The sequence below is a fragment of the Melospiza melodia genome, chromosome 24 (genome assembly GCF_035770615.1).
Source record: "Melospiza melodia melodia isolate bMelMel2 chromosome 24, bMelMel2.pri, whole genome shotgun sequence".
NCBI lineage: Eukaryota > Metazoa > Chordata > Aves > Passeriformes > Passerellidae > Melospiza > Melospiza melodia.
Window position 1 is genome coordinate 12,093,072 of NC_086217.1, and position 22,351 is coordinate 12,115,422.

A 22,351-nucleotide genomic window follows, 5' to 3' on the forward strand; every position below is an offset into this window, starting at 1 on the left:
CCATCCATCCATCCATCCCCCTGAGGATGTGCTGCAAACCCGGGGTGACAATGCACTGACCAAAGCACTCAGCAGGAACCCACAGAGAAACAGGACTCAGTGGGGAAGGAGGGAGAGAAACCCAGCCCAGACCCATCCCTATGGGAGCACTGGGAGCCCCCAGCCCCTTCCCCACCAGGTTATTGTGTTTGCCAGCTCTGAGCAGGCAGGAACAGCCTGGAATGGCCAGGAGAGGTTTGAGATGTGCTGCTGATGCACCCCAGCCCCGAGGCTGTGCCAGGCCAGGCTGCACTGGCAGCCCCCAGCAGGTCCCTGTGCCTCCCCCAGCTGCTGCCCAGCCCTGCCAGTGGCCACAGTGACCACGGGCACTGTCCCTGCCCTGCTCCTGGCCAGCACCACGCGGGCTGGACCTGGCTGCTCTCTGAGGCTGAGCCTGCCTCCACTCCAGCCCAAATCCACACCAAACCCCATTTGTCAGGCCCGAAAAGCAGCCTGGAAATTGCTCCCAGCCCACCCTGAATCGATGTCCAGCTGAGAATGGCCACTCTTGTCCGTGACCTCCTGCCTGATCCCAGCCAGTCTCTGCCTCTTCCCACCCCAGAACACTCAGAAATCTCCTGAATTGACAGAGAATGCCCAGCTGAGGGTTAACACTAATAAAAAAGGCCTCCAATGGCATTGTTAGAGACTGAAAGTAAAAATGAACGTAAGCCAGGAGAGGAAAAATAGTATTTTCTACGTTGTAAAGCAGAGCACAGAGTGAGGAAGGAAGGGTGGGAGGATAAAGGCCTCAGGGCATCCTCATCAGCCCCCAGCCTGGCAGGAGCCCACAGTTCTCCTGCTGCAATTACAGCCAGAAAACCTGGGGAAGTTTGGGAATATAAATAAACTGCAAAAATGCTGCTGAAAATTAGAGAGACATCAGGGTGGAGCAGGGACCTGAGCTTGTACAGCAATTATTACTTGAAGTTTCACTTCATGGAATGTCAAAGGAATATCAGGAAAAATCCATTCTGAATAAAGGAATTTAAACTAAATAGAATATTAAAAATTTTTGTTTTCTGAGATTAAATAAAGCAGAAAAACCCCCAGTGACTCCTGTTAACAACCCTGGGACAGTGCCCACTCACCCTGAAGGCAGTTCCCTCCTCGATGATGGTGGGCAGCTGGGAGAGGCAAATGTCCACAGCAAGGTCCCAGGCTTGCCTGCAGGGAGAGAGGGAATCACAGGTTATCCTCAGGAACAGCAAGGGAAACTGGAATTGTGACCATCCAGGAAAGTGGGCAGTGTTATCTGGCTCAGGAGTGCTCAATATTCCCTGTTTCCAGGGAGAAATGGGAAAAGCACCTGAAGGAGTTTCTGCAGCACTGGAGAGTGTCAGCCCACAGGGCCTTTGAGGTGTTTTACTATGCAGGAGAATGGTTCAGGGAGCAGAGACAACTGCTCTGATTTTGGCTGCCCACAGATGGATGCTGAGGGTCACTCCCTGCAGCAGCACACACAGAAGATGCTGAGCTCCTCACAGTGATTTTAGCTAAGCAGCACTAATACTGCTACAGAAGTGCCCAAAGCAGCCCTGTGAGGTCAGATCTCAAAGGCTTTAAGTGTTATCAGAAAGAACAAACAAAAAATTTGAAAAGAGATTGGAGTAGATTAAAATGAAATCTCTTTTTGATGCTTCTAAAATCAGGCTGCTGGAAAGAGCCACAGAGCCAACACCACCCAAACCATCCAAAGCTCTGCCAACCTTCCCAAACAAAAACCACAACGCGAAACCTCAACCCTCCTGCTCTCCACAAGCAAGGGCTGTTGATTAATGGCAGCTGTGGAAGAGGCTCTGCTCAAGCCAAATGCTTCAAATGCTTCTCCAGCCACTCCAGAGCAGCCCTGAAATGATTCCCCAACCCTTCCAAACCACCCAAAGCGCTGCTCCTGTTCTGTCTGTGCAAAACACAAATCCTCCCAGCCCATGGGACATCAGCAACCAAAGTAAAACTTCTCTGCTTCCAACCAGTGCAACAGCTGCTCCCTCCTCAGAGCCCCAGGGTTACACACAGGTTACTCACTGTGCTGGCTGCACAGACAATGGCATTAAACTCCTGTTACAATAATTGCAGGATTCAAAGCAAGCCACAAACGAATGGGAAAGGGATAAACCCTGGAGGGTGGGGAGAGCTCTGGCACAGGGCTGGGGACAGGGATGGCTGGGAGGAGGAGGAGGATGAGGAGCAGTGTTTGGCAGCTTTAATATCCCGGAGGGAACAGGAAAGGCGGGCACACCGTGGACGTGCTGCCCAAATCCCATCACACAAACAAGAGATAAATTTGGGAGCACAGGGAGCCAGGATGGGAGGAGCTGCATCCCAGCCGTGATTTATGAAAGGCAGAGATCAGAGCACCCCCTCAGCAGAGATGCTGCCTGCAAAGCGCTCTGCAAGATTTGTTCTCACTGCATTTGGGACACATCTTTCTTTGCTCCCTCCTCACTGCTCTCCCCAGTAACTCCAGGCCCTCCACCCTGACAGTGACACACTGATGGATCCATGGGGTGACAACCCTGTAAACACCCAGGCCTTCCACTGAGTTATGCTATCAAAGAAGGTGTTAAAGAGGATTATTTTTAATATCACCTTGCAGTAATTGCACAAAGTTGAAAGCTCTCCTTAGCAGGAAGACTGACTCAGTTAAAAAAAGGGATTTTGCTTATCCCAAAGCCAAGGCAGCACCACGGCAGGAATGGTGTGTGGAGGGACCCCACCTCAGCCCAGCACCCTTTCACTGCACCAGGACTGTCTGAATGTTCAATAATTTAACACAAACTCATCAGCTGCCTCCTTGTTTCCCAGAAGTGCTGCAAAGTTTGGACTTAAGCAAAGAACAGAAGGCAGAGTCCCAGCCCTGCTCAGGCACTGTTCACTGCCCAAACCCACCCTGAGCCAGGCAGTGGGACCCCAGGAACAGAGAGAGCACAAACCCAGCCCTGCTCAGGGACTGCTCACTGCCCAAACCCAGTGCCATTTCTGAGAGCAGAGTCCCAGCCCAGTCAGAGCTGTCTGCCTGCACCCACGGGTACCCATTAGCTGGCAGCTCCTGGGGGCTGATTTTCTTACACTCAAATTTTTGGGCTGACTCAATATCTAATGCTTTTAACTCCGCTCTTTTTTTAATAATGTATTCTTGACGTCTTTTAACGCTCTCTTTTCCCCTGGGAGCGGTGGGTATTACCTGGCACCACCCAGGTACCAGGAACAGGAGGTTCCCTGCCTGGAGGAGCAGCTGGAGGGAGGCTGAAGCCACCCCTCAGCCCTGGGGCAGCTCCTCCTTCTGAGCCCCATTTCTGGAGCCATTAAATATTTCCCAGCCCACTGGGTCTGTTGGGCAAGACATTCCCCATCAGTTCTGGAGCCCAGTGCCAGCCATGCCCTGTGTGACACCCCGCAGGTGCCAGCCCAGTGCCACCCATGCCCTGTGACACAGCCCAGCTCACCTGTGTGGCAGCCACCCTGTCACCTCCCTAAGCTGCTTTAGGGCACAGCTGGAAGCTGCTCAGACACAGCTATTTTTATAAACTGGTTATTGCTGTGAATATCTGGCACAATCTGAAATCCTTTTCTTCCCCCAGCACATCCCCCTGCTCCAGCCACCACTTAGGGCACAGGCTTTGCTATTTCTGTGCCACAGCAAAGTGTCCTAGTCTGATAATGGGGCTTGGAGATGGTAAGACTAACACAGAGACACAAAAAATATCAGGTTGCAGTGTAATCTGAACTAATCTAATCCTTCAGCAGCTCCAAATGCCTCTCCCAACAATCACCTTCCTCCTGCAGAGCCCTGAGTGCTCGGGTGCAGCTCCAGCTCCTCATTTCCCTGAGGGATGGCTGGGCAGCCCTGATCCATCCTGCTCCACCTGCAATTGCCTTGCTGCATTATGGTTTTGTTTCCAGCCCCAATCTCCAGCTCCCTGGATTTGCAGTACATTATGGCTCCTTTCAACCCAAATTTCATGGCCTGCAAACACACCACGGTGTTTCTGTTAGGGATGGGTTGTAGCTCTTCCAAAGCATAATTAAGGCACTTGGGGTTTAATATATGACCTGTGTTAGGAAATATTTCCAAACACATTATTAGGTCTTTTCAGAGGCCGTGAATAAAAGCAGCTGGCAGCAGCAGTAATGCACAAAGCCTCATCCATCACAGCACAGATCAAGGTGCTGCCAGAGCTCTGTGCTCAGGCACCACAGACAGAGCCACTCTCGGCTGCACAGCACAGCCAATCAATGGATATTAATATTCATGTTAATATTAATCCTGCATTAGGGCCCTGCAGTGAGGGCAGCACACAGACACAGCCCCAGGGGAAGGGGCTGAGAGGCACAACTCAAGCCAAGAAAAGCAGGAAAACCAGAAATAACAGGTCAGATTGTGTCCAAGGGGCACAGCCACAGAGATCAGCTCTCCTGACCCAAAGCCCACTGCCCTGCTTGGTGAAGGGAGGAGTCAGACAGCTCCTGGGTCAAATACCCCCTCAAAAAAGGGAAATTCTCACTTCTCCTCAAGTTCCAGCTCAAAAAGATACTGTGGATACAAATGAATTGGCCAGAACCAACTTGAAGGGTTGAGTTTTGAAAAGGCAGAGCAGCTCCCAGCAGCTGTGTCACAGCTGTGCCAGATGCCAGCTCAGAGCCAGCCCAGCTCACCTGGGGAACCCTGCACAGCAGAGATGGGCTAAGCAAAGGAGACAGAGCACAAAGGTTGATTTGGTGCCAGAAGGGGCATTGCAATCATCCAGGAGGTGAAAATTGAAGCTCAAGGGTGGGACAGTTTGCAGGCTGCTCCCACCACGTGCAGACTTTATCACAGCAGCCAGACTTGCTCCCCAGAATAATGCCTAGGGATTGAAAATCTGGGAAAAGTCTGGATAAAACACCCATCAGAAAACTCTGCTGGATCTGAGCCACAGACCTTGGTTGCACAGGAGCCCCACAATGCCTGGGCTGGAGTTTCATCCTTTCCAGCACCTGTGGCCAACTCCCCTGCCCTCCTCCATCACCCAGCTCATCCCATCTGTAAAATGGGTCTGCAGCTTTCAGATCAGGCATCCATTACAAATTCCTGAGTGAAAGGTGATAGACAAGTAATTATTTTTAGAAAATATTTCAAGGAGCCCTAAATTAGTTTCTAAATCTGTCCTTACTAAAAGTTCCTAATAACCAGTGAGCCACCTCGGCCAAAGTGGAATTTTCCTCTTTGCTGGATTTGCTGCAAACTGCACGTTTTTTGGAGGGCACTGAATAAAGTGTGCCAGTTCCCTGCTCCCTTGCTCTCTACCTCACCAATGTTCAGGATTCACGTGGAAAAGAGCTCTTTGTGTCCTGTTCTTATGGAATTTCTTCTGGTAAATCCTAAAAAGCAGCAGCAGAGGTGATGTGCTCTGAGGGGCTTCACAAAGGTGTCCCCAGCACCATCCTGCAGCTTCCCAAAGGAATTTCCACCACCACTCTGCTCCAGAATCACACTATGAGCCAAGAAAATGTGTTTGCAGACCACACTGTGCTGCCATGTGAGTCTGAGAGAGATGAAAGTGGGATCCAGGAGCTCCCAGTTTCATTCCTGTGGTTCATGGATGGCAACACCAACTCCAAGTCAAGCCATATTCCCACAGGAAACCAGAAACACAAGCTTTTAATAGGCTGGCAATAAGAATGAATTATGTCCCTATAAGGAACAGAAAATATAGATTTTTAATATGCTGGCAAAAAAGCAAGCCATAAATAACTCCAGAAATTTACTGGTTTAATTTTGAAACTCCTGCAGCAGCGAGTCCTACCCTGCTGCACTTGCAGAGTGCAGCTGATGGCTGGAGCCCTGCCACGTCCAGCAGCAGCTCAGGGTCCCCAGGGTGGCTTTTCCTGCCCTGTCCCCACTGTCCCAGCCCTGGTGACACTGGGAGAACAGCCCATCCCAGTCATGAGTGCCCAAAGCAGTTTTGCTCAGGAGCTGCTGACCCAAAGCACTCAGGGTTCATTGTCTGCACGTCCCAGCACTCAGAATGTTCAGTTCCTGGCAGCTCCAGGCAAAGGCTCCCCAGCTTCCTCCAGGATTTTAATATTTAAAGCAGCTCTGTGGGACCTGCAAATGCCTCCTCAGTGTTTGCTGCACCTGCACAGGCTCCTGGGGCTCCCTGCTGCCAGCCTGGCCCCATTCCCTGCAGGAGCCATGGAATGTTTGGGTTGGAAGGGACCTGAAGGCTCAGCTGCCACTGTCCCCAGCTGCCCTGAGGATCTGAGCTCCTCAGAGCTGCTGTCAGTGCTGCACTCATTCATCACCACTCTCTGTGCTCACCTTCCTGCACGTTTGTATGGAGCAAACCCCTTAAAAAGCTCCTGGAAGTGCTGAGCCCCCTCAGTGCCTTTACCCGTCACTTTGGCAAGGAGCCCCCCAGTGCCACTGCCCCCCTCTGCACCTGGTGCTGCTCTATTCATTACAGTGAGCAAGAAAATAAAAGCCAGAATTTTGGTTATTACTGTTGCTATTATTATTATTTTTACTATAATTGTTGTGGGACATTGGTTTGACATGCAGAACTGCATTTAAGAGCTTTCTGATAACTGTACCACCTCCATTTCCATTAATCACCTTAAAAGCAACAGTAAAAGCAGAGGAACTCCACAGCAGGAATTTCTCCTACTGCAGCAACAAAAGCTAAGGATCCTGCCCACCCCACACAATCCCTGGGGAGAACAAAGGCAGAGGATGAGCCATTTCTGTGGGGTTTGAGTGAGAGCTGCCAGGGCTGGGGGGCAGCTCCTGCAGCACAGAGTTACAGGAACATTGTGCAGAATTACAGCATCCCAGGGCAGGAGCAGCTTCAGCTGCCAAGGCTGTCCCACCCTGATCCACTCACTGACCTGGCACATCCACATTTTCTGTGGATTTTGCCCAGGATTTTTCTCCTGGGAAGCTGAGAAGCTGCAGAGGAAAATGAAAACAATTCTTATCTCCTTTGCTTCTCCTGTGTTTTGCTGGTCTGGAATGTGTTTGGAGACTGCTTACCCACAGGTGATTGTTTCATTGGATTCTGCTGTGAGTTGTTGTCACTCTTTGGCCAATCAGGGCCAAGCTGTGTCAGGACTCTGGAGAGACTCATGAGTTTTCATTATTATCTTTTTAGCCTTCTGTCTGTATCCTTTCTGTATTCTTTAGTAAAGTTCATTTTATTTTATTTATTATTTTATGATACTATATTAAAGAATAGTATTCTTTAACGTAATATAGTATATTATATTAAAGAATAGTATTCTTTAATATAGTATAGTATCATAAAATAATATGATTCTTTAAATAGTATCATTCTATATATAGTATATATATGTTATTCTTTAATATAATATAACATAATAAAATATGATTCTTTAATATAATATAGTATCATCATATATACAGTATATATATAGTATTCTTTAATATAATATAGTACCATGATATATATAGTGTATATATATATTATTCTTTAATATAATATAGTATCATTATATATATAGTGTGTGTGGATATATATATATGTATGTATATATATATATATGTATGGTATTCTTTAATATAATATAGTATAATAAAATAACAAATGAGCCTTCTGAGCACATGGAGTCAGAGTCACCATTCCTTCCTTGCTCAGGGTGGAACCCAAACACAATCCTGCCCCAGGGAAGCCCTGCACAGACCCAGGTGGAACCTTGGCACGGTCTGGGCAGGAGGGGACCCCGGAGTGCCACCACCCACCGTGGGCAGGACACCCACCAGCACCCCAGGGTGCTCCTGCAGGCCCATGGGAGCCCAGCACTCACCACATGGCGTGCATGTAGGTGGGGGGCAGCCTGGGGCTGCTCACGGGGGTGCAGTTGTAGGACCTCATGATCCTCTCTGCCAGCAGAAAGTTCCGGAACAAGCTGGCCACCAGCAGGTCCTGCCGGAAGAGCTTCTGGAAGAGATCTGAGAGAGGTGGCAGGGTCAGCACAGGCACCTCGCAGCACCTCAGGTGTGATGTAAAAAGGGTTCAGGACATCAAACCACGATAACATTTTGCTCCAGTAAGGAGGAACCCCCAGCAGCTCTGCAGGGATGAGATGACAACCAGGAAAGGGAAATTGTGCCTGCAGAGCTCCCTCAGACACCATACATCCATCCTCCACTAACTCAGTCAAACACTTCCTACCATGGGCTCCTTTTGCCTTTTCTGGATCAAATTCCCATTTTGGTGTCTCATCTCAGCTCATCCTGACTAAGTTTTTGGAAAATTACTGAGGGCGAACAGGACCTCTGTGTACTGTTTAATCAAGAACTATCCATCTGTTAACTGGCAGTGTGATGTGCTCATGAGAAGCCAAAATGAATCCTAAAAGATAGCAAATGTGCTCTCTTCTACAGGGCAGAGAAGAATTGATGCTGTGTGAGCATTAGGAAGAGCAGGGTTGGAGAAGTGTTTACAAATTTGGCTGCTTGTGCTCCAGAAGTACCAATTCAGAGCACAACAGGGGTGGAGAAATGAGGGATGAAGTTACTCATGGGAAACAAAACTGCCTTACCAGCAAAGAGGGGGAAAAAAGCCTTTATTCATGCTATTAACCAAGGCTGGAAGAAAACAGATTGCTCTGTACAGATTCAGTAAGAAAGAGAATTATTCAAGCTACAACAATTGTGTTAGCACAGAAAAACCCTTTCTGCGTTCTAATCATCAGGTCTCTGCAATGCTCTGGTAAAAAGAGCAAATAAAAAACAAACTAGCTTTCAGCTCCATCCTGATCTGCTCTTCCAGTTTAATTTTCTGCTCATTTCAGCCCCTCATGGATGCGACTCCTCATCCCCCTCCCTGGCCAGCCTCACCTCGGGGCAGCACGTTCCAGGCAATGGTGTCAGTGATGGCTGTGAAGATCCAGTTCAGCTCCCCCAGGGGGGTTCTCCTGTCGTTCAGCCTCCCAGGAATCCTAAAGTGGGGAACAAAACCCTTCATGAGACCCCTGTGACTGTGCCTTTCTCCTCATGAGGAGGTACCAGCAACAGGATGAGGAAGTTTCAAAAACATGCAGCAACCTGCAGAGACATCTGTGGATTTATTCCTAATTTAACCCAATTGCCTTTCTGTGACAGCTTTTAAATATCAGAAGTATCAGCACCAACACAGGAAGCCTTTCTATGGCCACTCACTCCTCTGACACATGCAGCAGCACCATCCCCATGTACAAACACAGTTCTAAACCAGCCAGAAATTACCATCTTACAAAAAATTCCTGTCTGTGTGGGTAGCAGAGGAGCAGCACAGATCTGTGTGCAGTGTTTGCTGATGGAGCCCCTGCAGCGAGCACGGGGAACACGAGGCCACAGAGGCTCTGCTGAGGATTCCCTGTCAATATTTGCATTGCAGAACAGCCTCTGCAGCAGATCCAGGGGGGAGAATCCCTGCTCAGCCTCCCTGGATCCAAGGGGATCCCTGCTGAGCCCCCCTGGGATCCCTGGGACACAGAAACCACCCCTGGGGGACAGAAACCCCCTCTGACACCTTCCACTGAGATCTCCACAAGGGGCTGGAACTGCCAAAGCCAGGTGGCAAAGGCAAACCATGAATTATCACCTTCCACTATAAATAATAAACAGACATTAAAACACGAGCAATTTCCAGCCCCTGACATTTGATAATGCTTCAAGTGGAAGCAAACATTAATTTCAGTCTCACGTTTGTTATTTGTGGTGACTTTTATGGATGGGGTGCTGGTGCACCACAGCCTGGAGCAGGCTCAGCCACAGCAGGACCTTCCCCGTGTGGTGACATCCCCAGGGGCCCTTTGTCACCAGCCCCAGCACAAGGGACCCAGCTCCTCTGCAGGGACAGGGACCTGAGCTGGGGCCCAGCACAGCCACAGACTCTCCTGAGCAGCCCCATAGCAGAAGGTTTCCTGGCAGAAACCTTTACTGAAAGAGGATTTAAGCTCCAAGTGCTCTGTGAGGCCGAGTCAGAGCTGCCTCAGACCTCCAGTGACCTCACCACGTCTCTGATTAGCAGTTGTAAATTCATTAACACACCCCAGCCATTGTTTGCTTTCCCCTTCTCGAGGATTTTTGTTCAGAATTCCCTCCTTCTGCACAATGGACCCAAGCTGAAAATGCCAGGAGTGCCACAGACCATTCCCGGTGCCCTGAGAGGGGATTTGGGGAGAGGGAGCCCAGTGCAGCAACAGAGATTAAAGCATCCTTGTACATCCCAATCCCTGGCATCCAGCTTTGGATTCCCATTACCAGGGATTTATTCCCATAACCATTCCTTAGGTTTTTCCCAAGCTTTCTGACAGCAGCACAAAGCCCAGCTCACTCAGCAGCCACACCTCCAGCACAGATGATCTAAGGCCTTGGGATCAAAGAGAAAAGTGCCCCCAAGGCAGGAGGAACATGGACAGAGATGCTGCCAACAAAAGTCTCATCAGGTGGCAGCCAGAAGTTCCCAAATTCCCAACACTCCACCAAAATTCCTTTGTATTCTGCTGTCTGGCTCCAGCAAAGATTTTTATTTCTAAGCTGAGGCATTGTTTGGCTTCATCTCAGAAGATGTGTGATGGAAATGCACATCAGGACCCACCCCACGTTCCCTCATCAGGACATGGGCTGAGCCTGGATAATTGGAAATTGGAGCCCTTCAGAGAAGGTGCAGCTTCATTTAGCCTCAAAGTCTGCAGCTTAATTGCAATATCAACTCCTTCCCCAGCTTTAAAGACAACTGAATTATAAATTACAATATACACATAGGCAATCCAGGAATTATTCCAGCTCTGTCTCCAGACTGCAATAAAAATCTGTGTTTTCCATAACTGATACAAGAAGCAGAGGAAGATGATGAGGTTTAAATATTTGATATCCACAGGAAGCTGCTGCTGGCACACACATGAGCTGTGGCACAGACAGACAGAGAGCCTGAACAAAAACCCATTTCTGCCAGGAAACCTTTATTGAAAGAGGATTTAAGCTGCAAGTGCTCTGTGAGGCTGAGTCAGAGCTGCCTCAGCCCTCCAGTGACCTCACCACGTCTCTGATTAGAGACTCTTGTAGCAATTGTAAATTCATTAACTTGCCACAGCCATTGTTTATGCAGTGGCCTGAGGTGGCCTGAGCCTCCTCCTCACCCCCAAAGCTGTGCACCTCTCTGGCACTCAGCCCCAGGGAGGTTTCATTCCTGCTTTCCATCTCCTCGAGGCCACGAGAAACCCAAAACCCAGCACATTTTCCCCAGAGCTTTCAGAGGCAGCAACACCCAAGAATGGTGAATCCTCTCCCTGAAAACCTCTCTGACACCTCCTCTGAGAGACAGGGCTTGTCTCTGCTCTGTCAGTTGTAAAGTGTATTTTTATTTTGGTCCAGTGAGTGTCCCTGAAATGCAGCTTTATACAGATTATCACTCACTCTCCCCAGCTGAGAGGAGATATTCAATTTTTCCCATATAAAATTAACACAATTAAAACCCTCAACCCTGCTGATGAACCTGGCTAACCCAGCACACCTCTGTGAAGGGCTGGCAGCACTGAGAGGCTTTTTGAACCCCAGCTGATGGCAAACATGCCAAAATGGCTGAGGGAATGGGAGCTGCTGTGATCTCACCCCATTACTGCTCAGGACCCTTGGCAGCTCCATTCCCCCTCACTGAGCACCTGGGAGCTCTGGGATCACCTTTCTGCTCAGAATTTACACTTACACCCAGATTTCTGCTCTCCTGACCCCTCCTAGGACACAGCAGTACAGTTAAAGCTTGACTTACTTCTCTATTAAATCCAGCGTGACTCCTGGCACCAGCCTGACACTCTTCTGCATGCAGAACCTGGGGAGAGACAGTAAAACACAGCTCACTAATTGAGTGCTTAATGACCGGGCTCTGTGGGGAGGAGGCAGGAGGAGGGCTCTTCACTGCCCTGCTCCTGCCTTTAAAATGCTCTTTGGGCAGGGAACTTCAGCAGGGTGTGATCAGAGCCAAGCCAGGCGCTCAGTTTGTCACCCATTTGTCACCCTGGTGCTTCTGGGGCCGTTTCCATCGCCAGGTGTCACAGCTGGGCCACTGCAGCTGTCAGGGTGACAAGTGTTCCAGCACACCAGGGAGGGGGAAAAGGGCTCATAGCATCCAGCACAGCCCCTGGGAGAGCAGGACAGAGCAGGGAGGTCGTGGTTGTGCTGCTGGAATAGTCCTTAGCCTTGCCTGGCCTTCCCTGGATTAGGGCAAGGCGGGCAGAGGCGAGAGGAACACGCCAGGTTCAGACACCTCTGTTATTTCATTAAAAAACCTGCTGACTCCATTTCCTCAGCCTTACAAGTCCCACTACTCCAGGAACAGCAGCCCTGGAAATGCAGCCCTGTCAGCAGTGCCTGGAAAATCCCCAGACTGCTCGAGCAGAGTGTGTGGGCAGGGGGGAGCTGCCTCCTCCTGCAGCCCCTCTGGGAGCACAGGGCAGCACTGGGAACGCAGCTCCAGGATGGAAATCCTGCAATTCCAGCTTGGAATGGCTTCCCTGACAGCTCCAGGATGGAATTCCTGCAATTCCAGCTTGGAATGGCTTCCCGACAGCTCCAGGATGGAATTCCTGCAATTCCAGCTTGGAATGGCTTCCCTGACAGCTCCAGGATGGAATTCCTGCAATTCCAGCTTGGAATGGCTTCCCTGACAGCTCCAGGATGGAAACCCTGCAATTCCAGCTTGGAATGGCTTCCCTGACAGCTCCAGGATGGAATTCCTGCAATTCCAGCTTGGAATGGCTTCCCTGACAGCTCCAGGATGGAATTCCTGCAATTCCAGCTTGGAATGGCTGCCCCTGACAGCTCCAGGATGGAAACCCTGCAATTCCAGCTTGGAATGGCTGCCCCTGACAGCTCCAGGATGGAAATCCTGCAATTCCAGCTTGGAATGGCTGCCCCTGACAGCTCCACATCCCCAGCCCAGTGCCCCAGCCCCTCAGGAACCCCCTCACTGCTCTTTGAGGAGGAATTTGCCCCTCTGTGCATCTCATTTCCCCCTCTCTGGGACACCAAGGGCTCAGCTGCCCAGCAGTCCCATCTCCCCCATCTCACCAGAGCCACATTATCCATATCCAAAGGGTTTCTCCCCAGATGAAGGGGAGAACAATTACTTATTAAAAACAGGACATGCAGAGCTCATTTCTGAGATCCTGAGCACCTCTCCAGTTCCCCTGCCTGAGGAGCATCCACTGCAGCCCAGGACTGGGACAGGCTCTGGAAGCTCGTGGTCCCCAGGCTGCTCTCCTGATGTGTGTGTCATCCAGCACAAAGAAAAGCCATAAAGATCCCAGGAACCTGCAGTGGGATCCCTGTGCAATCTGCTGAAATATAAAACTCTTATGACAGTGCATTACAGAGCCATGCAGGGAAATTCCCTCCCAAACAGCCCCAGGCAGACTCAGGCTGGCAGAGCCAGGTCTCTGGATGAGGCTGGAGAGTTTAATCCTTCTGGGGGTGCCTGGAAGGAACAGGAGAGCAGCACAGCTCTGCAGGGTGACATCTGCTGCCCCCAAAGCAGGGTGGTGGCCCTGGAGTGCCCCAGGCCAGCTTGGGGCAGCCTGGGACAGTGGAAGGTGCTGATAGTCCCAGATTAGAGAAGATAAACCTCAAACTCCAGGTTAGACAGACTTGGACACCCTGGGACAGTGGGAAGTGTCTCTGTCCATGGCAGGGGGTGGCACTGGATGGGCTTTCAGGTCCCTCCCAGCCCAAACCCAGAAATGCAGGAAACAGTGCTCAGTATCATGCGAATGGTTTGAAACCCAGTGTAGTTTGTCTAAACCAAATGTGGGACACAGGATTGGCTGAGCTGACCCCAAAATCTCAAGCAGAAATGCACAATGAATGCATTAGGGAAAACTCCACAAAACACCTTAAACAGGGCAGCAGCAGGCACAGCTCTGGTCCCATTCCCTTCCCATGCTGGCTGTGCCTTCTGCAGGACACAGTGCCCATCTCCACCTCCCCGTGGCTCTGCTCTTTGGGGCTTTTCCAGCCCTTTGCAGGACCCCACTCCTCAGTATGGACAGGATCTCACAGCCCCCAGGCCCTGAGGGCACTGAGTGTGTGGCTCAGCTCGCTGTCACCTTCCAGGAGCGCTGGCACATGAGTCAGCCCTGAGCTGTGCCTGCAGGGGAGCTGCACAGCCAGATCCCTCAGGATTAACAATCCCTGCAGTGAAGCAGAGCTCCACAGCTGCTCAGCAGCCCTGCCCGCCTCAGGATTAACAATCCCTGCAGCTTAGCCCCCAGCCTGCCTCGCCCACAGCTTTATATAGCTGCAGATCTGCGTGCACCACGTCAGCAGCCACCACACACACAAGGACAGCGAGCATCCACACGGGCAGGGCACCCTCCAGGCTCCTGGAACTGCAGCTGGCACCAGTGCAGCTCCCGGCCCCACATCCCAGGGCCTGGCTGGCCTGTGCTCCTCCTCCCAGCAGCAGATTCACTTCCCTGGAATCACACAGGAGTGGCTGCAGCTGCAGCCCCAGCTGATGAGGGATTTTGTCCTTCAGTGACTTTGCTACAGAGAACAACATGGGATGGATAAACGTTTATCCGAGCTTCCACTTGCCCATAAATTCCCTGTGTGAAACCTCATTAGAGGGCCAGTCTGGAGCTGCACAAATGTTGCATCTCAAAGGCAGTTCCACAGGGTTCTGGGTCAGCTTCAGGACAAGGGCTGAGATGAAGGAAAAGGGAAGTTTTAATGGCAAAGGTCTCTGTGTTGATTTTTGGTTAACCACAGCTTGGCTCAAACCCTCAGACTGCAGCAGAGGGTCTGTTTTTGCATTTGCTGTGTTTAACATCAGTAAAAACCAATGATCCACAGCAGCACTTATTATTTACAGGATTGCATGGATAAAACCACACCTGCAACAATGCCAATCACCTGGGAGCACAAAGGAGCATAACCTTCATCAGAGAACAAAATTCCTGAGAGTGCAGTGAACACCACACTACCACTGCATTGGAAATGGGAGGAAATTCCTCACTACCCAGGAGCTCCCTTGGCACCTTCCAGCTGAGGCTGAGGTGTTTAAACCCTTCCCTGAGCAGTTTTACAAACACCTTTCCTGTCAAACAGCTCAGAGGGTCTCCCATGCAGGTGTGGCCTGTGCAGAACCTGCCTTGCTCAGCCCCTCAGCCACGTTCCCATGGAGATGAGGAACAGGAAATTCCTGAGCAGATCACAGCATCCCAAAAAAACCTTTCTCAGCATATCTAACAAACAAAACCCACCAGAAAACCTCTCCTACAGCACTTCACACACCCAAACCTGAGCCTGGCCACAGGAACTCGCTCGGTTTGCTGCTGCTGGGAAACAGAATTGTGATTAATTACAAATATCCCCAAAGGGCAGTGAGTAACTCTTGGAGCTGTGGTGACAGTTCCTCACCACCACCTGCAGTGTCTGTGGGCTTCTGCCTGTTCAAACCTCATCCAGCAAATGCCCTGATGTTTTTCCAGTCTGGACCAGGCACAAACTTGAGAGGAGCAGCTGGAAGGGCCTTTGGGAATGGAGCCTCTGGGAATGGAGCCTCTGAGCTCAGGTCCCTGGTGCTGGGTGAGCTCTGCTCTCGGAAAGCTCCTGCCCTCTGGAGCAGCCTTTTCTACCTTCCTGCCTAATTAACTTGGGCTGTCATTCCAGAACATCTTTCCCTGGTTTATCACTCCCTTCCTCTCACTCCAGCACTGTTTAGAGCTACTGCATTATTTACAGCAACTGCAATATTTGGAATGTGATTTGTGCAAAGGACACTTTGCAGAGAGCTGTATTGCACTGTGTACCATCCCTGCTCTCTGAGGAAGCAGATATTTAATTCCCAGATCAGTAACCCCCTTAATCTGAGCAAACCTAGATATTGAGCTGGAAACTAAAACACAATAAGTAGAAGATAACAATATTTTCACCTTTCTAGCTCTCATTAATAAGCCTCTGTCCCCAGTGCCCTGTTCAAACCCTGCTGTTCAATATTGCAGGGTTGCTCTGGGTCAGGAGCAGCTTTTGTACCCCAGGCAGGGGCAGGGGGAGCTTTTAGGAGCAGATTTTGTGTTCCCCAAGCCCAGGCAGGGGACAGGGGGCTCGGGGGGTCCCCACTCACCAGCGCAGAGCAATCTTGATGGGGGTGGTGAGGCAGGAGGTGAACAGGTCTGCAGGCAGGTCTGGGATCATGGGCAGCAGCTCGTTGGCCTCACAGGCTGCCAGCTGGATGCAGTTCTTCATGGAGGGGGGCAGAGGCATCTGGGCAAGGGGGTGGTTGGGGTTGATGGCAGCCACCTGTGGAGAACAAGGCAATTCCCCAGGGAGAGTCAGGGAGGGATGCCAGTGTGGCTGCACCAGCACAGCTTTAACTCATATCCCATTAACAGCATTCAAAGTCCAAAGTCAGTCCAGAAATACCCCATAGATCAAACCTCAGTCTATAAAAATGCCCTACAGACCAACATTCCCATTCTCCAAAAGCACAGGGATTCTCCTGTTTAAGATTTTGACTAAGATCTTTGAGACTAATAATTATTATTGAGACTAATAATTATTGTTGAGACTAATAATTCAGGGTGAGAAAACATCAATAATCTTCCCAGCACCTTTGTGAACCAGGTAAACAAAGTGAATTTCAGCCACCAAAGTTTCTTTCCAACATTTTGCATTTCTTTCATTAGGGCAAGACATGGAATCAGGAGGTGAGAATCCCTCTGGCAGATTAAAGGAAGAGCAAACTCCTCTGATCTGCTTGCAGGGAAATGGGGAACAATTATCCTGATCACTCTGGCAGCCCCTCTGGAGCATGAGTTGCAGCTTTGCTTCACTCTTCATGAATCTGAACAATTGGATAATTTATAATTTTCCAAATGAATTCCCCTGCACGCTCTCGTGCTGCTGTGAGCAGGGCTCTGCTCCCTGTTCCCCACGAGCAGCAGCCTCAGCCAGGCACCAGGAGTTAATGAAAGCTAAGGACAGAATGAAAAGCAGACACATAACCCTGGAAGTATTTACATCACCAGATTAACTGGCAGTGTTAACCTGTGCTGCAGCACTAAAGCAGCTGCCCCACGGAGCCTCACAGCATGATAAATCCCAGGGAAGATGGAATGGAATGTTTGTTGGAACAAAGGCTTTGTCACTCGTGCTCATCCTCCTACCCTGGCTGGATTTGCAGAGGTTTCCCTGCACAAACTCCACCTGAGCCCTGGATCTGCCTCTCAGAGGGGTCCCTGGGGCCGCTGCCCCCTCAGCAGCCTCCAAGTCCTCTGGAGCTCAGCACCGGCCAAGGGCAAAAGGAATTTGGTGAAGACAGCAGGGAAAGGGAGGGTGAAGTCAGACCTGCTCAGCCTGCTGGGGAACAGAATGAGAAACCAACCCCACAGTGCTGGAGAGAGCTTTGTATCCACAAAGGAGAAAGGCCCCAAAATATCCCAGTGGAGCCCCAGGCTGATGGGGAAACCTGGGGAAGGACATTCAGACCCCCTTCTCTGACTCCTGCTCCAATTCTATTGATCCTGTCTGGCAGCTCCACGTTCTTCCCAAGCCACAGACCACGGGAAGCTTCCCATTGTTACAAAATATGGAATTATTTTATGGAGAGAAGGAATAATTAAATTATCTGTATATCCCAGACTATCAGGCTGTGTTCTTCAGTACATTGGAATTTCCACCTGCCAAAAAGCCCCCACTAAAGCATCTCCAAAATCTGGAATTCCAAAGGAAAGGGCTGACAGGCAGGGACACCTAACATCTGTTTGGAGGTTATTTGTGACACTCAGTTGCCTGATTAATTAATATTCCTTCCTTGAAGCTTTGGGGTTTCTAATCCAGTGTCCTAGAAGTGTGAGAAGTGAATCTTTACAAATGGGAGCTTCAGGCAGCAGGGGGGAGGCTGCACAGAACATTCCAACTTCTTCCCTTTCACTTTGCATTTCAGATTTGCTTCAATAAATTTATTACTAATTCCATTTGCAACCAAAGACAGCTTTTCATTGGGAACACATTCCACACTCTGCAGAACTGGAACCACCAGGACAATCCCAGTGTGGATCAAGTTTTTGTTCTTCCACATTTTTGCATTCACTTCAACAGCACAAAACCACAACTGCATCAAAATACAGCCCCAGATCCCAGAGTTTTGCAACCAAAAAAATTATGTCTTGTTCACCTCGGCATTCATCTCAGCAGAAAAGACCATTAGGGCCCAAATTGATTCTATTAACATTAACATTTAATTAGTGCTTGTATTAAAAATCATTCCAAGTTTAATGGGATAGCAAACTGAACCAGAAAGATCAGAGTGGCAAAGCTATTTGCAAATTAATTTGCCTTCCAACAGGGTTTTAAACACATTTTTCAGTGTACACAGCAAAGCAAGCTTGAACTCCATTTGTGCTCAGTGAAGGGCAGCAGGCTGAGCTCTCACCTCCAGCTCCTGCTCTCTCTGTAGTGCAAACTGCTTGAAGGACTTGACAATGAGGCCGGCGTTGGAGCAGTCGTAGACGAAGATGGAAGGGCTCCCCATCCAGGTCTGCAGGTCGTAGATGGACAGGGGGATGTACTGGGTGTAGTTCTGCAGGGGGAGAGGAGAGGAAAGCACCACTGCAGTCACCAGGGAAGGAGCAGGGCCTGCACTGGGTCCACAAAACCCAACACTGGGCCCACAAAACCCAACTCTGAAAGTCCTAAATAAATCCTAGATTGGAATTATTGATGAATACAAACCTCAGTCAGGATCTGCCAATAGTGAGGATGTGAGCCCAAGTCAACACAAGCAACAAGCAGCTTTAATTGTGGCATTATTTGAAACAACCAACTCTTACAAAAAAAGAAAAAAAAAAAGCCCAAAACTTTGCCAAGAGTTTTCAGTATCAGATATTTAGAGCTCTGATATGTGCTAACAACTCCAAACAGCATTTAATAGTCCAATTTTATCCCAAATTTCTGCAACACTGATAAAGGATGCAAACCAGCTGTCTTTAATTTAACATCAAACATCTTAAACTGAAAACCCCATCAATAAATCAGGATGGCTAATTAAGCCCCTGCAGCCCATCAGCACTACCCCGCCTGAGCCTAACGAGATGCTTCATAATTTTATTACAGCTTTAGCTTCTGTGCAACTTTCCAAATTATCCATTAAAATTAAAACCAACAAAGCTGCCTTCAACAGAGTGAGGTGCCCACAGTTCCCTTTCTGGAAATAAGGAGGATCTTGTTCCTTGTCTTCCATCTTAATGAACGCCCCCAAATAACTGGAGGCAAGAGGATAAAAATCAGCCACTTAAAACCAGTTCTGAGGAGCCAATCCTGGACCAAGTGAGCTGAAAATATAAACCACAGATTCCTGCCTGCAAAGAGTTAGCACCAAACAGCCAGTGGCTGCCAGCAGGATCCTTTTCAGCTGCAGGCAGAGAGTAACCTGGTGTTCCTCCAAGCCTGAGCTCAGCCCAAAATCCTCAGGAAAAGCTGTGATGTTCCTATTAACATCAGCAGGATGATGGATGGGATCATAACTCTCATTTAAATTCAAGAGACTTAAAATAGCTGTAATAAAACCGGTAAACTTTTTACAAAAATCAAATTTTCAAGGGCACGTATCAGCGTCGGTAAAGACAGGAGGTACCATAAACCATGTGTTATGCAAGGCAGGGAGGGGAAAGGCATTTCCAAATCCCAGCTTTGCCCATATATAACAGTTTGGGTTGGTTCATTAACATGAATAGGGAAATTTGTTGATAAAAGCAGAAGTTTTAGGGAGCTGGAGCTCTGCAAATCACTGTGGGGTGGGATGAGGAATGAACTATCTGTCCTCAGCACAGCCTTTCTTAAGGTCACCCCTCACGTGCAGCACACGCCAAGCCCAGGAAGTTCCACATAAAAACCTGCTCTGACACATCCCATCAAGGACATTTTATGGGCAGGCATTGTTTTACCTTTACATTTCCAAGGCATCTTGCTCCAGCTATGATCAGATTATAGCTCTGATTAATACTGTGGTATTTCCAAGCAGAAGAATTTTATGTTCCAACTCCACTGTGGGGGTCACATAAACCATCCAATTTGCTAATGATATGTAAATGAGGCCATTTGAAGCAAGAAGGGGTGTTAAAGCAGAGTGGAAGGGTGATGCTTTGGTGCTGCTGCCACCCTGGGCTGGACACAGAGTTTGTTCCCTAGAGGAGAAGTCCCTGCTCCAGCACGGCTCCACCATCCCTCTGTGCCCCTTCCCAAAACCACAGCTCAGCTGAAAACTGCTGATGAACAGATTCTATCCCCAGTTGTTTAGTGAACAATCAGAGATATTGAAAATGTGCAGAGAAGCTCCTCAAAATGTCAGAATAAACATGTCTGAAGTAGGGGCAGGTTGATTTTTCTCCTTTTGAAGCCATGTTGAGATTTGCACAGGAGACAGCAACTAAACTAGAACATTAGTCCTTACTGATACAACAACACCTGCAAAACCAAGAAATCTGCCCCATAAGAATCTGTGAAGAAAATATGTAAACACATCTAGAAAGAGAAAATTTTATAGACATGTACAATAGCCCTTACCAACCAATAAACTGAGTCTCACTGTACTGCTCACCAATGAAGTTTAACAGGGTACCTTCTCAAATTTCCTATAAATTCATTACAGCTTTAGCTTCTGTGCAACTTTCCAAATGATCCATTAAAATGAAAACCAAGGGAGCTGCCTTCAACAGAGTGAAGTGCCCACAGCTCCTCTTTCTGGAAATAAGAAAGGAATCATCTTATTTACAGATGGAACCATTGTTCCACGTGTTGCTCCATCTTAACGAACACTCCCAAATAACTTATAAATATAAACAACGTAAATACAGAATGGGCTTTTCCTTCATGAAGAAGCTGAGTCCTGTCTGGTTATTGTACAAGTGAGGGTGGGCAGGCCCTGGCACAGGTACCCAGATCTGCTGTGGCTGCCCCTGGATCCCTGGCAGTGCCCAGGTGCAGGTTGGGCATTGTGGCTTGGACACCCTGGGACACTGGGAGGTGGCACTGGGCAGACTTTAGGCTCCCCCCATGCCACAGCAGTGCGGGTGCAGGAGTCCCAGGCAGCTGTGCCCTGTGCAGTCTGCAGGGCTGGCACACCCACCTTGTTGAAGACCCCGATGTCCCCGTGCAGGCCGCAGGGCTGGCACACCCACCTTGTTGAAGACCCAGATGTCCCCGTGCAGGCCGCAGGGCTGGCACATCCACCTTGTTGAAGCCCCACATGTCCCTGTGCAGGCCGCAGGGCTGGCACACCCACCTTGTTGAAGACCCAGATGTCCCTGTGCAGGCCGCAGGGCTGGCACACCCACCTTGTTGAAGCCCCAGATGTCCCCGTGCAGGCCGCAGGGCTGGCACACCCACCTTGTTGAAGACCCAGATGTCCCCGTGCAGGCCGCAGGGCTGGCACACCCACCTTGTTGAAGACCCCGATGTCCCCGTGCAGGCCGCAGGGCTGGCACACCCACCTTGTTGAAGACCCAGATCTCGCCGTTGACGGTGGGCCGGGGCACGCCGTGCCCGTTGTAGTGGAACAGCACGCGCTCCTCCTTGGCGTTGCGCCGCAGCGACGTGCACAGCTTCTTCACCTCGTCCACCGTGGGGTCCAGGCTCTGCTTGTACCTGGCCTGGGACAGCAGGGACACGGTCACTGCTCACAGCCCCTGCCAACGGGGCCTCAGCTTTGAGCTGTTGTATTCCCACAGCCTGCACTGCATTGGTAAATAACTCTGAATTTCACATGAAGTGTCAGCAGTTCTCCTCACAGCTCAGTCACTCAAACCAATCCTTTTCCAGCCCCAGAACCAAGGACACCACTGCAGCTTCGGTACAAAAAGTGTAAACAACAAAAAGGCCCAAAATGCCCCAAAAAGTGCAAACAACAGAGAATTGAGGAGAGCAAACTGAGAGGACAGGACTGCAAAACCTGGAGCTGTAATGGGACAATGCACCCCAATATGGAAATGGAGCAAAACTTATAAAAATGTGAAAACTTCCGACCCGTCATCCATCTTGGGTGTAGCCTTGGCTGGGCTCTTGTGCTGCCCAAGGTGGATCCTTTGAGGCATTTCAATAAATCCCTGCTTTATTCTTTAACTCTGTCCAGCCTCTGCTGCAGGTACCCCACACTGCCAATGTTGTGTGTTTCCTTTCCCAAAGCAGTGTGGATAGGAACTGGCTGCTTTGGGAAAGCAAACACAGAACTTTCACAGTGGGGCTGGATAAACAAAGTGTGTCTGCTGCTGTGGGACCCACACACACCAACAGCACGGGCTGGAGGGAGCTCAGCACAGCTCCCAGTCCCAC

At 49.7% G+C, this 22,351-nt stretch overlaps 1 protein-coding gene across 2 annotated transcripts in view; it reads right to left on the bottom strand.

Annotated features, from left to right (window-relative positions):
• Positions 1 to 22,351, bottom strand: part of RPTOR (regulatory associated protein of MTOR complex 1) — a 102,308-nt gene that overhangs the window by 53,346 nt on the left and 26,611 nt on the right. For both annotated transcript variants that reach the window (XM_063176017.1, XM_063176018.1), the window contains exons 4-10: positions 21,514 to 21,672; positions 18,459 to 18,605; positions 16,149 to 16,324; positions 11,796 to 11,855; positions 8,882 to 8,982; positions 7,846 to 7,990; positions 1,131 to 1,206 (exon numbers count right to left, since the gene is read on the bottom strand). In XM_063176017.1, coding sequence (XP_063032087.1) covers positions 1,131 to 1,206; positions 7,846 to 7,990; positions 8,882 to 8,982; positions 11,796 to 11,855; positions 16,149 to 16,324; positions 18,459 to 18,605; positions 21,514 to 21,672 — 864 coding nt within the window. The remainder of the gene's footprint in view (positions 1 to 1,130; positions 1,207 to 7,845; positions 7,991 to 8,881; positions 8,983 to 11,795; positions 11,856 to 16,148; positions 16,325 to 18,458; positions 18,606 to 21,513; positions 21,673 to 22,351) is intronic.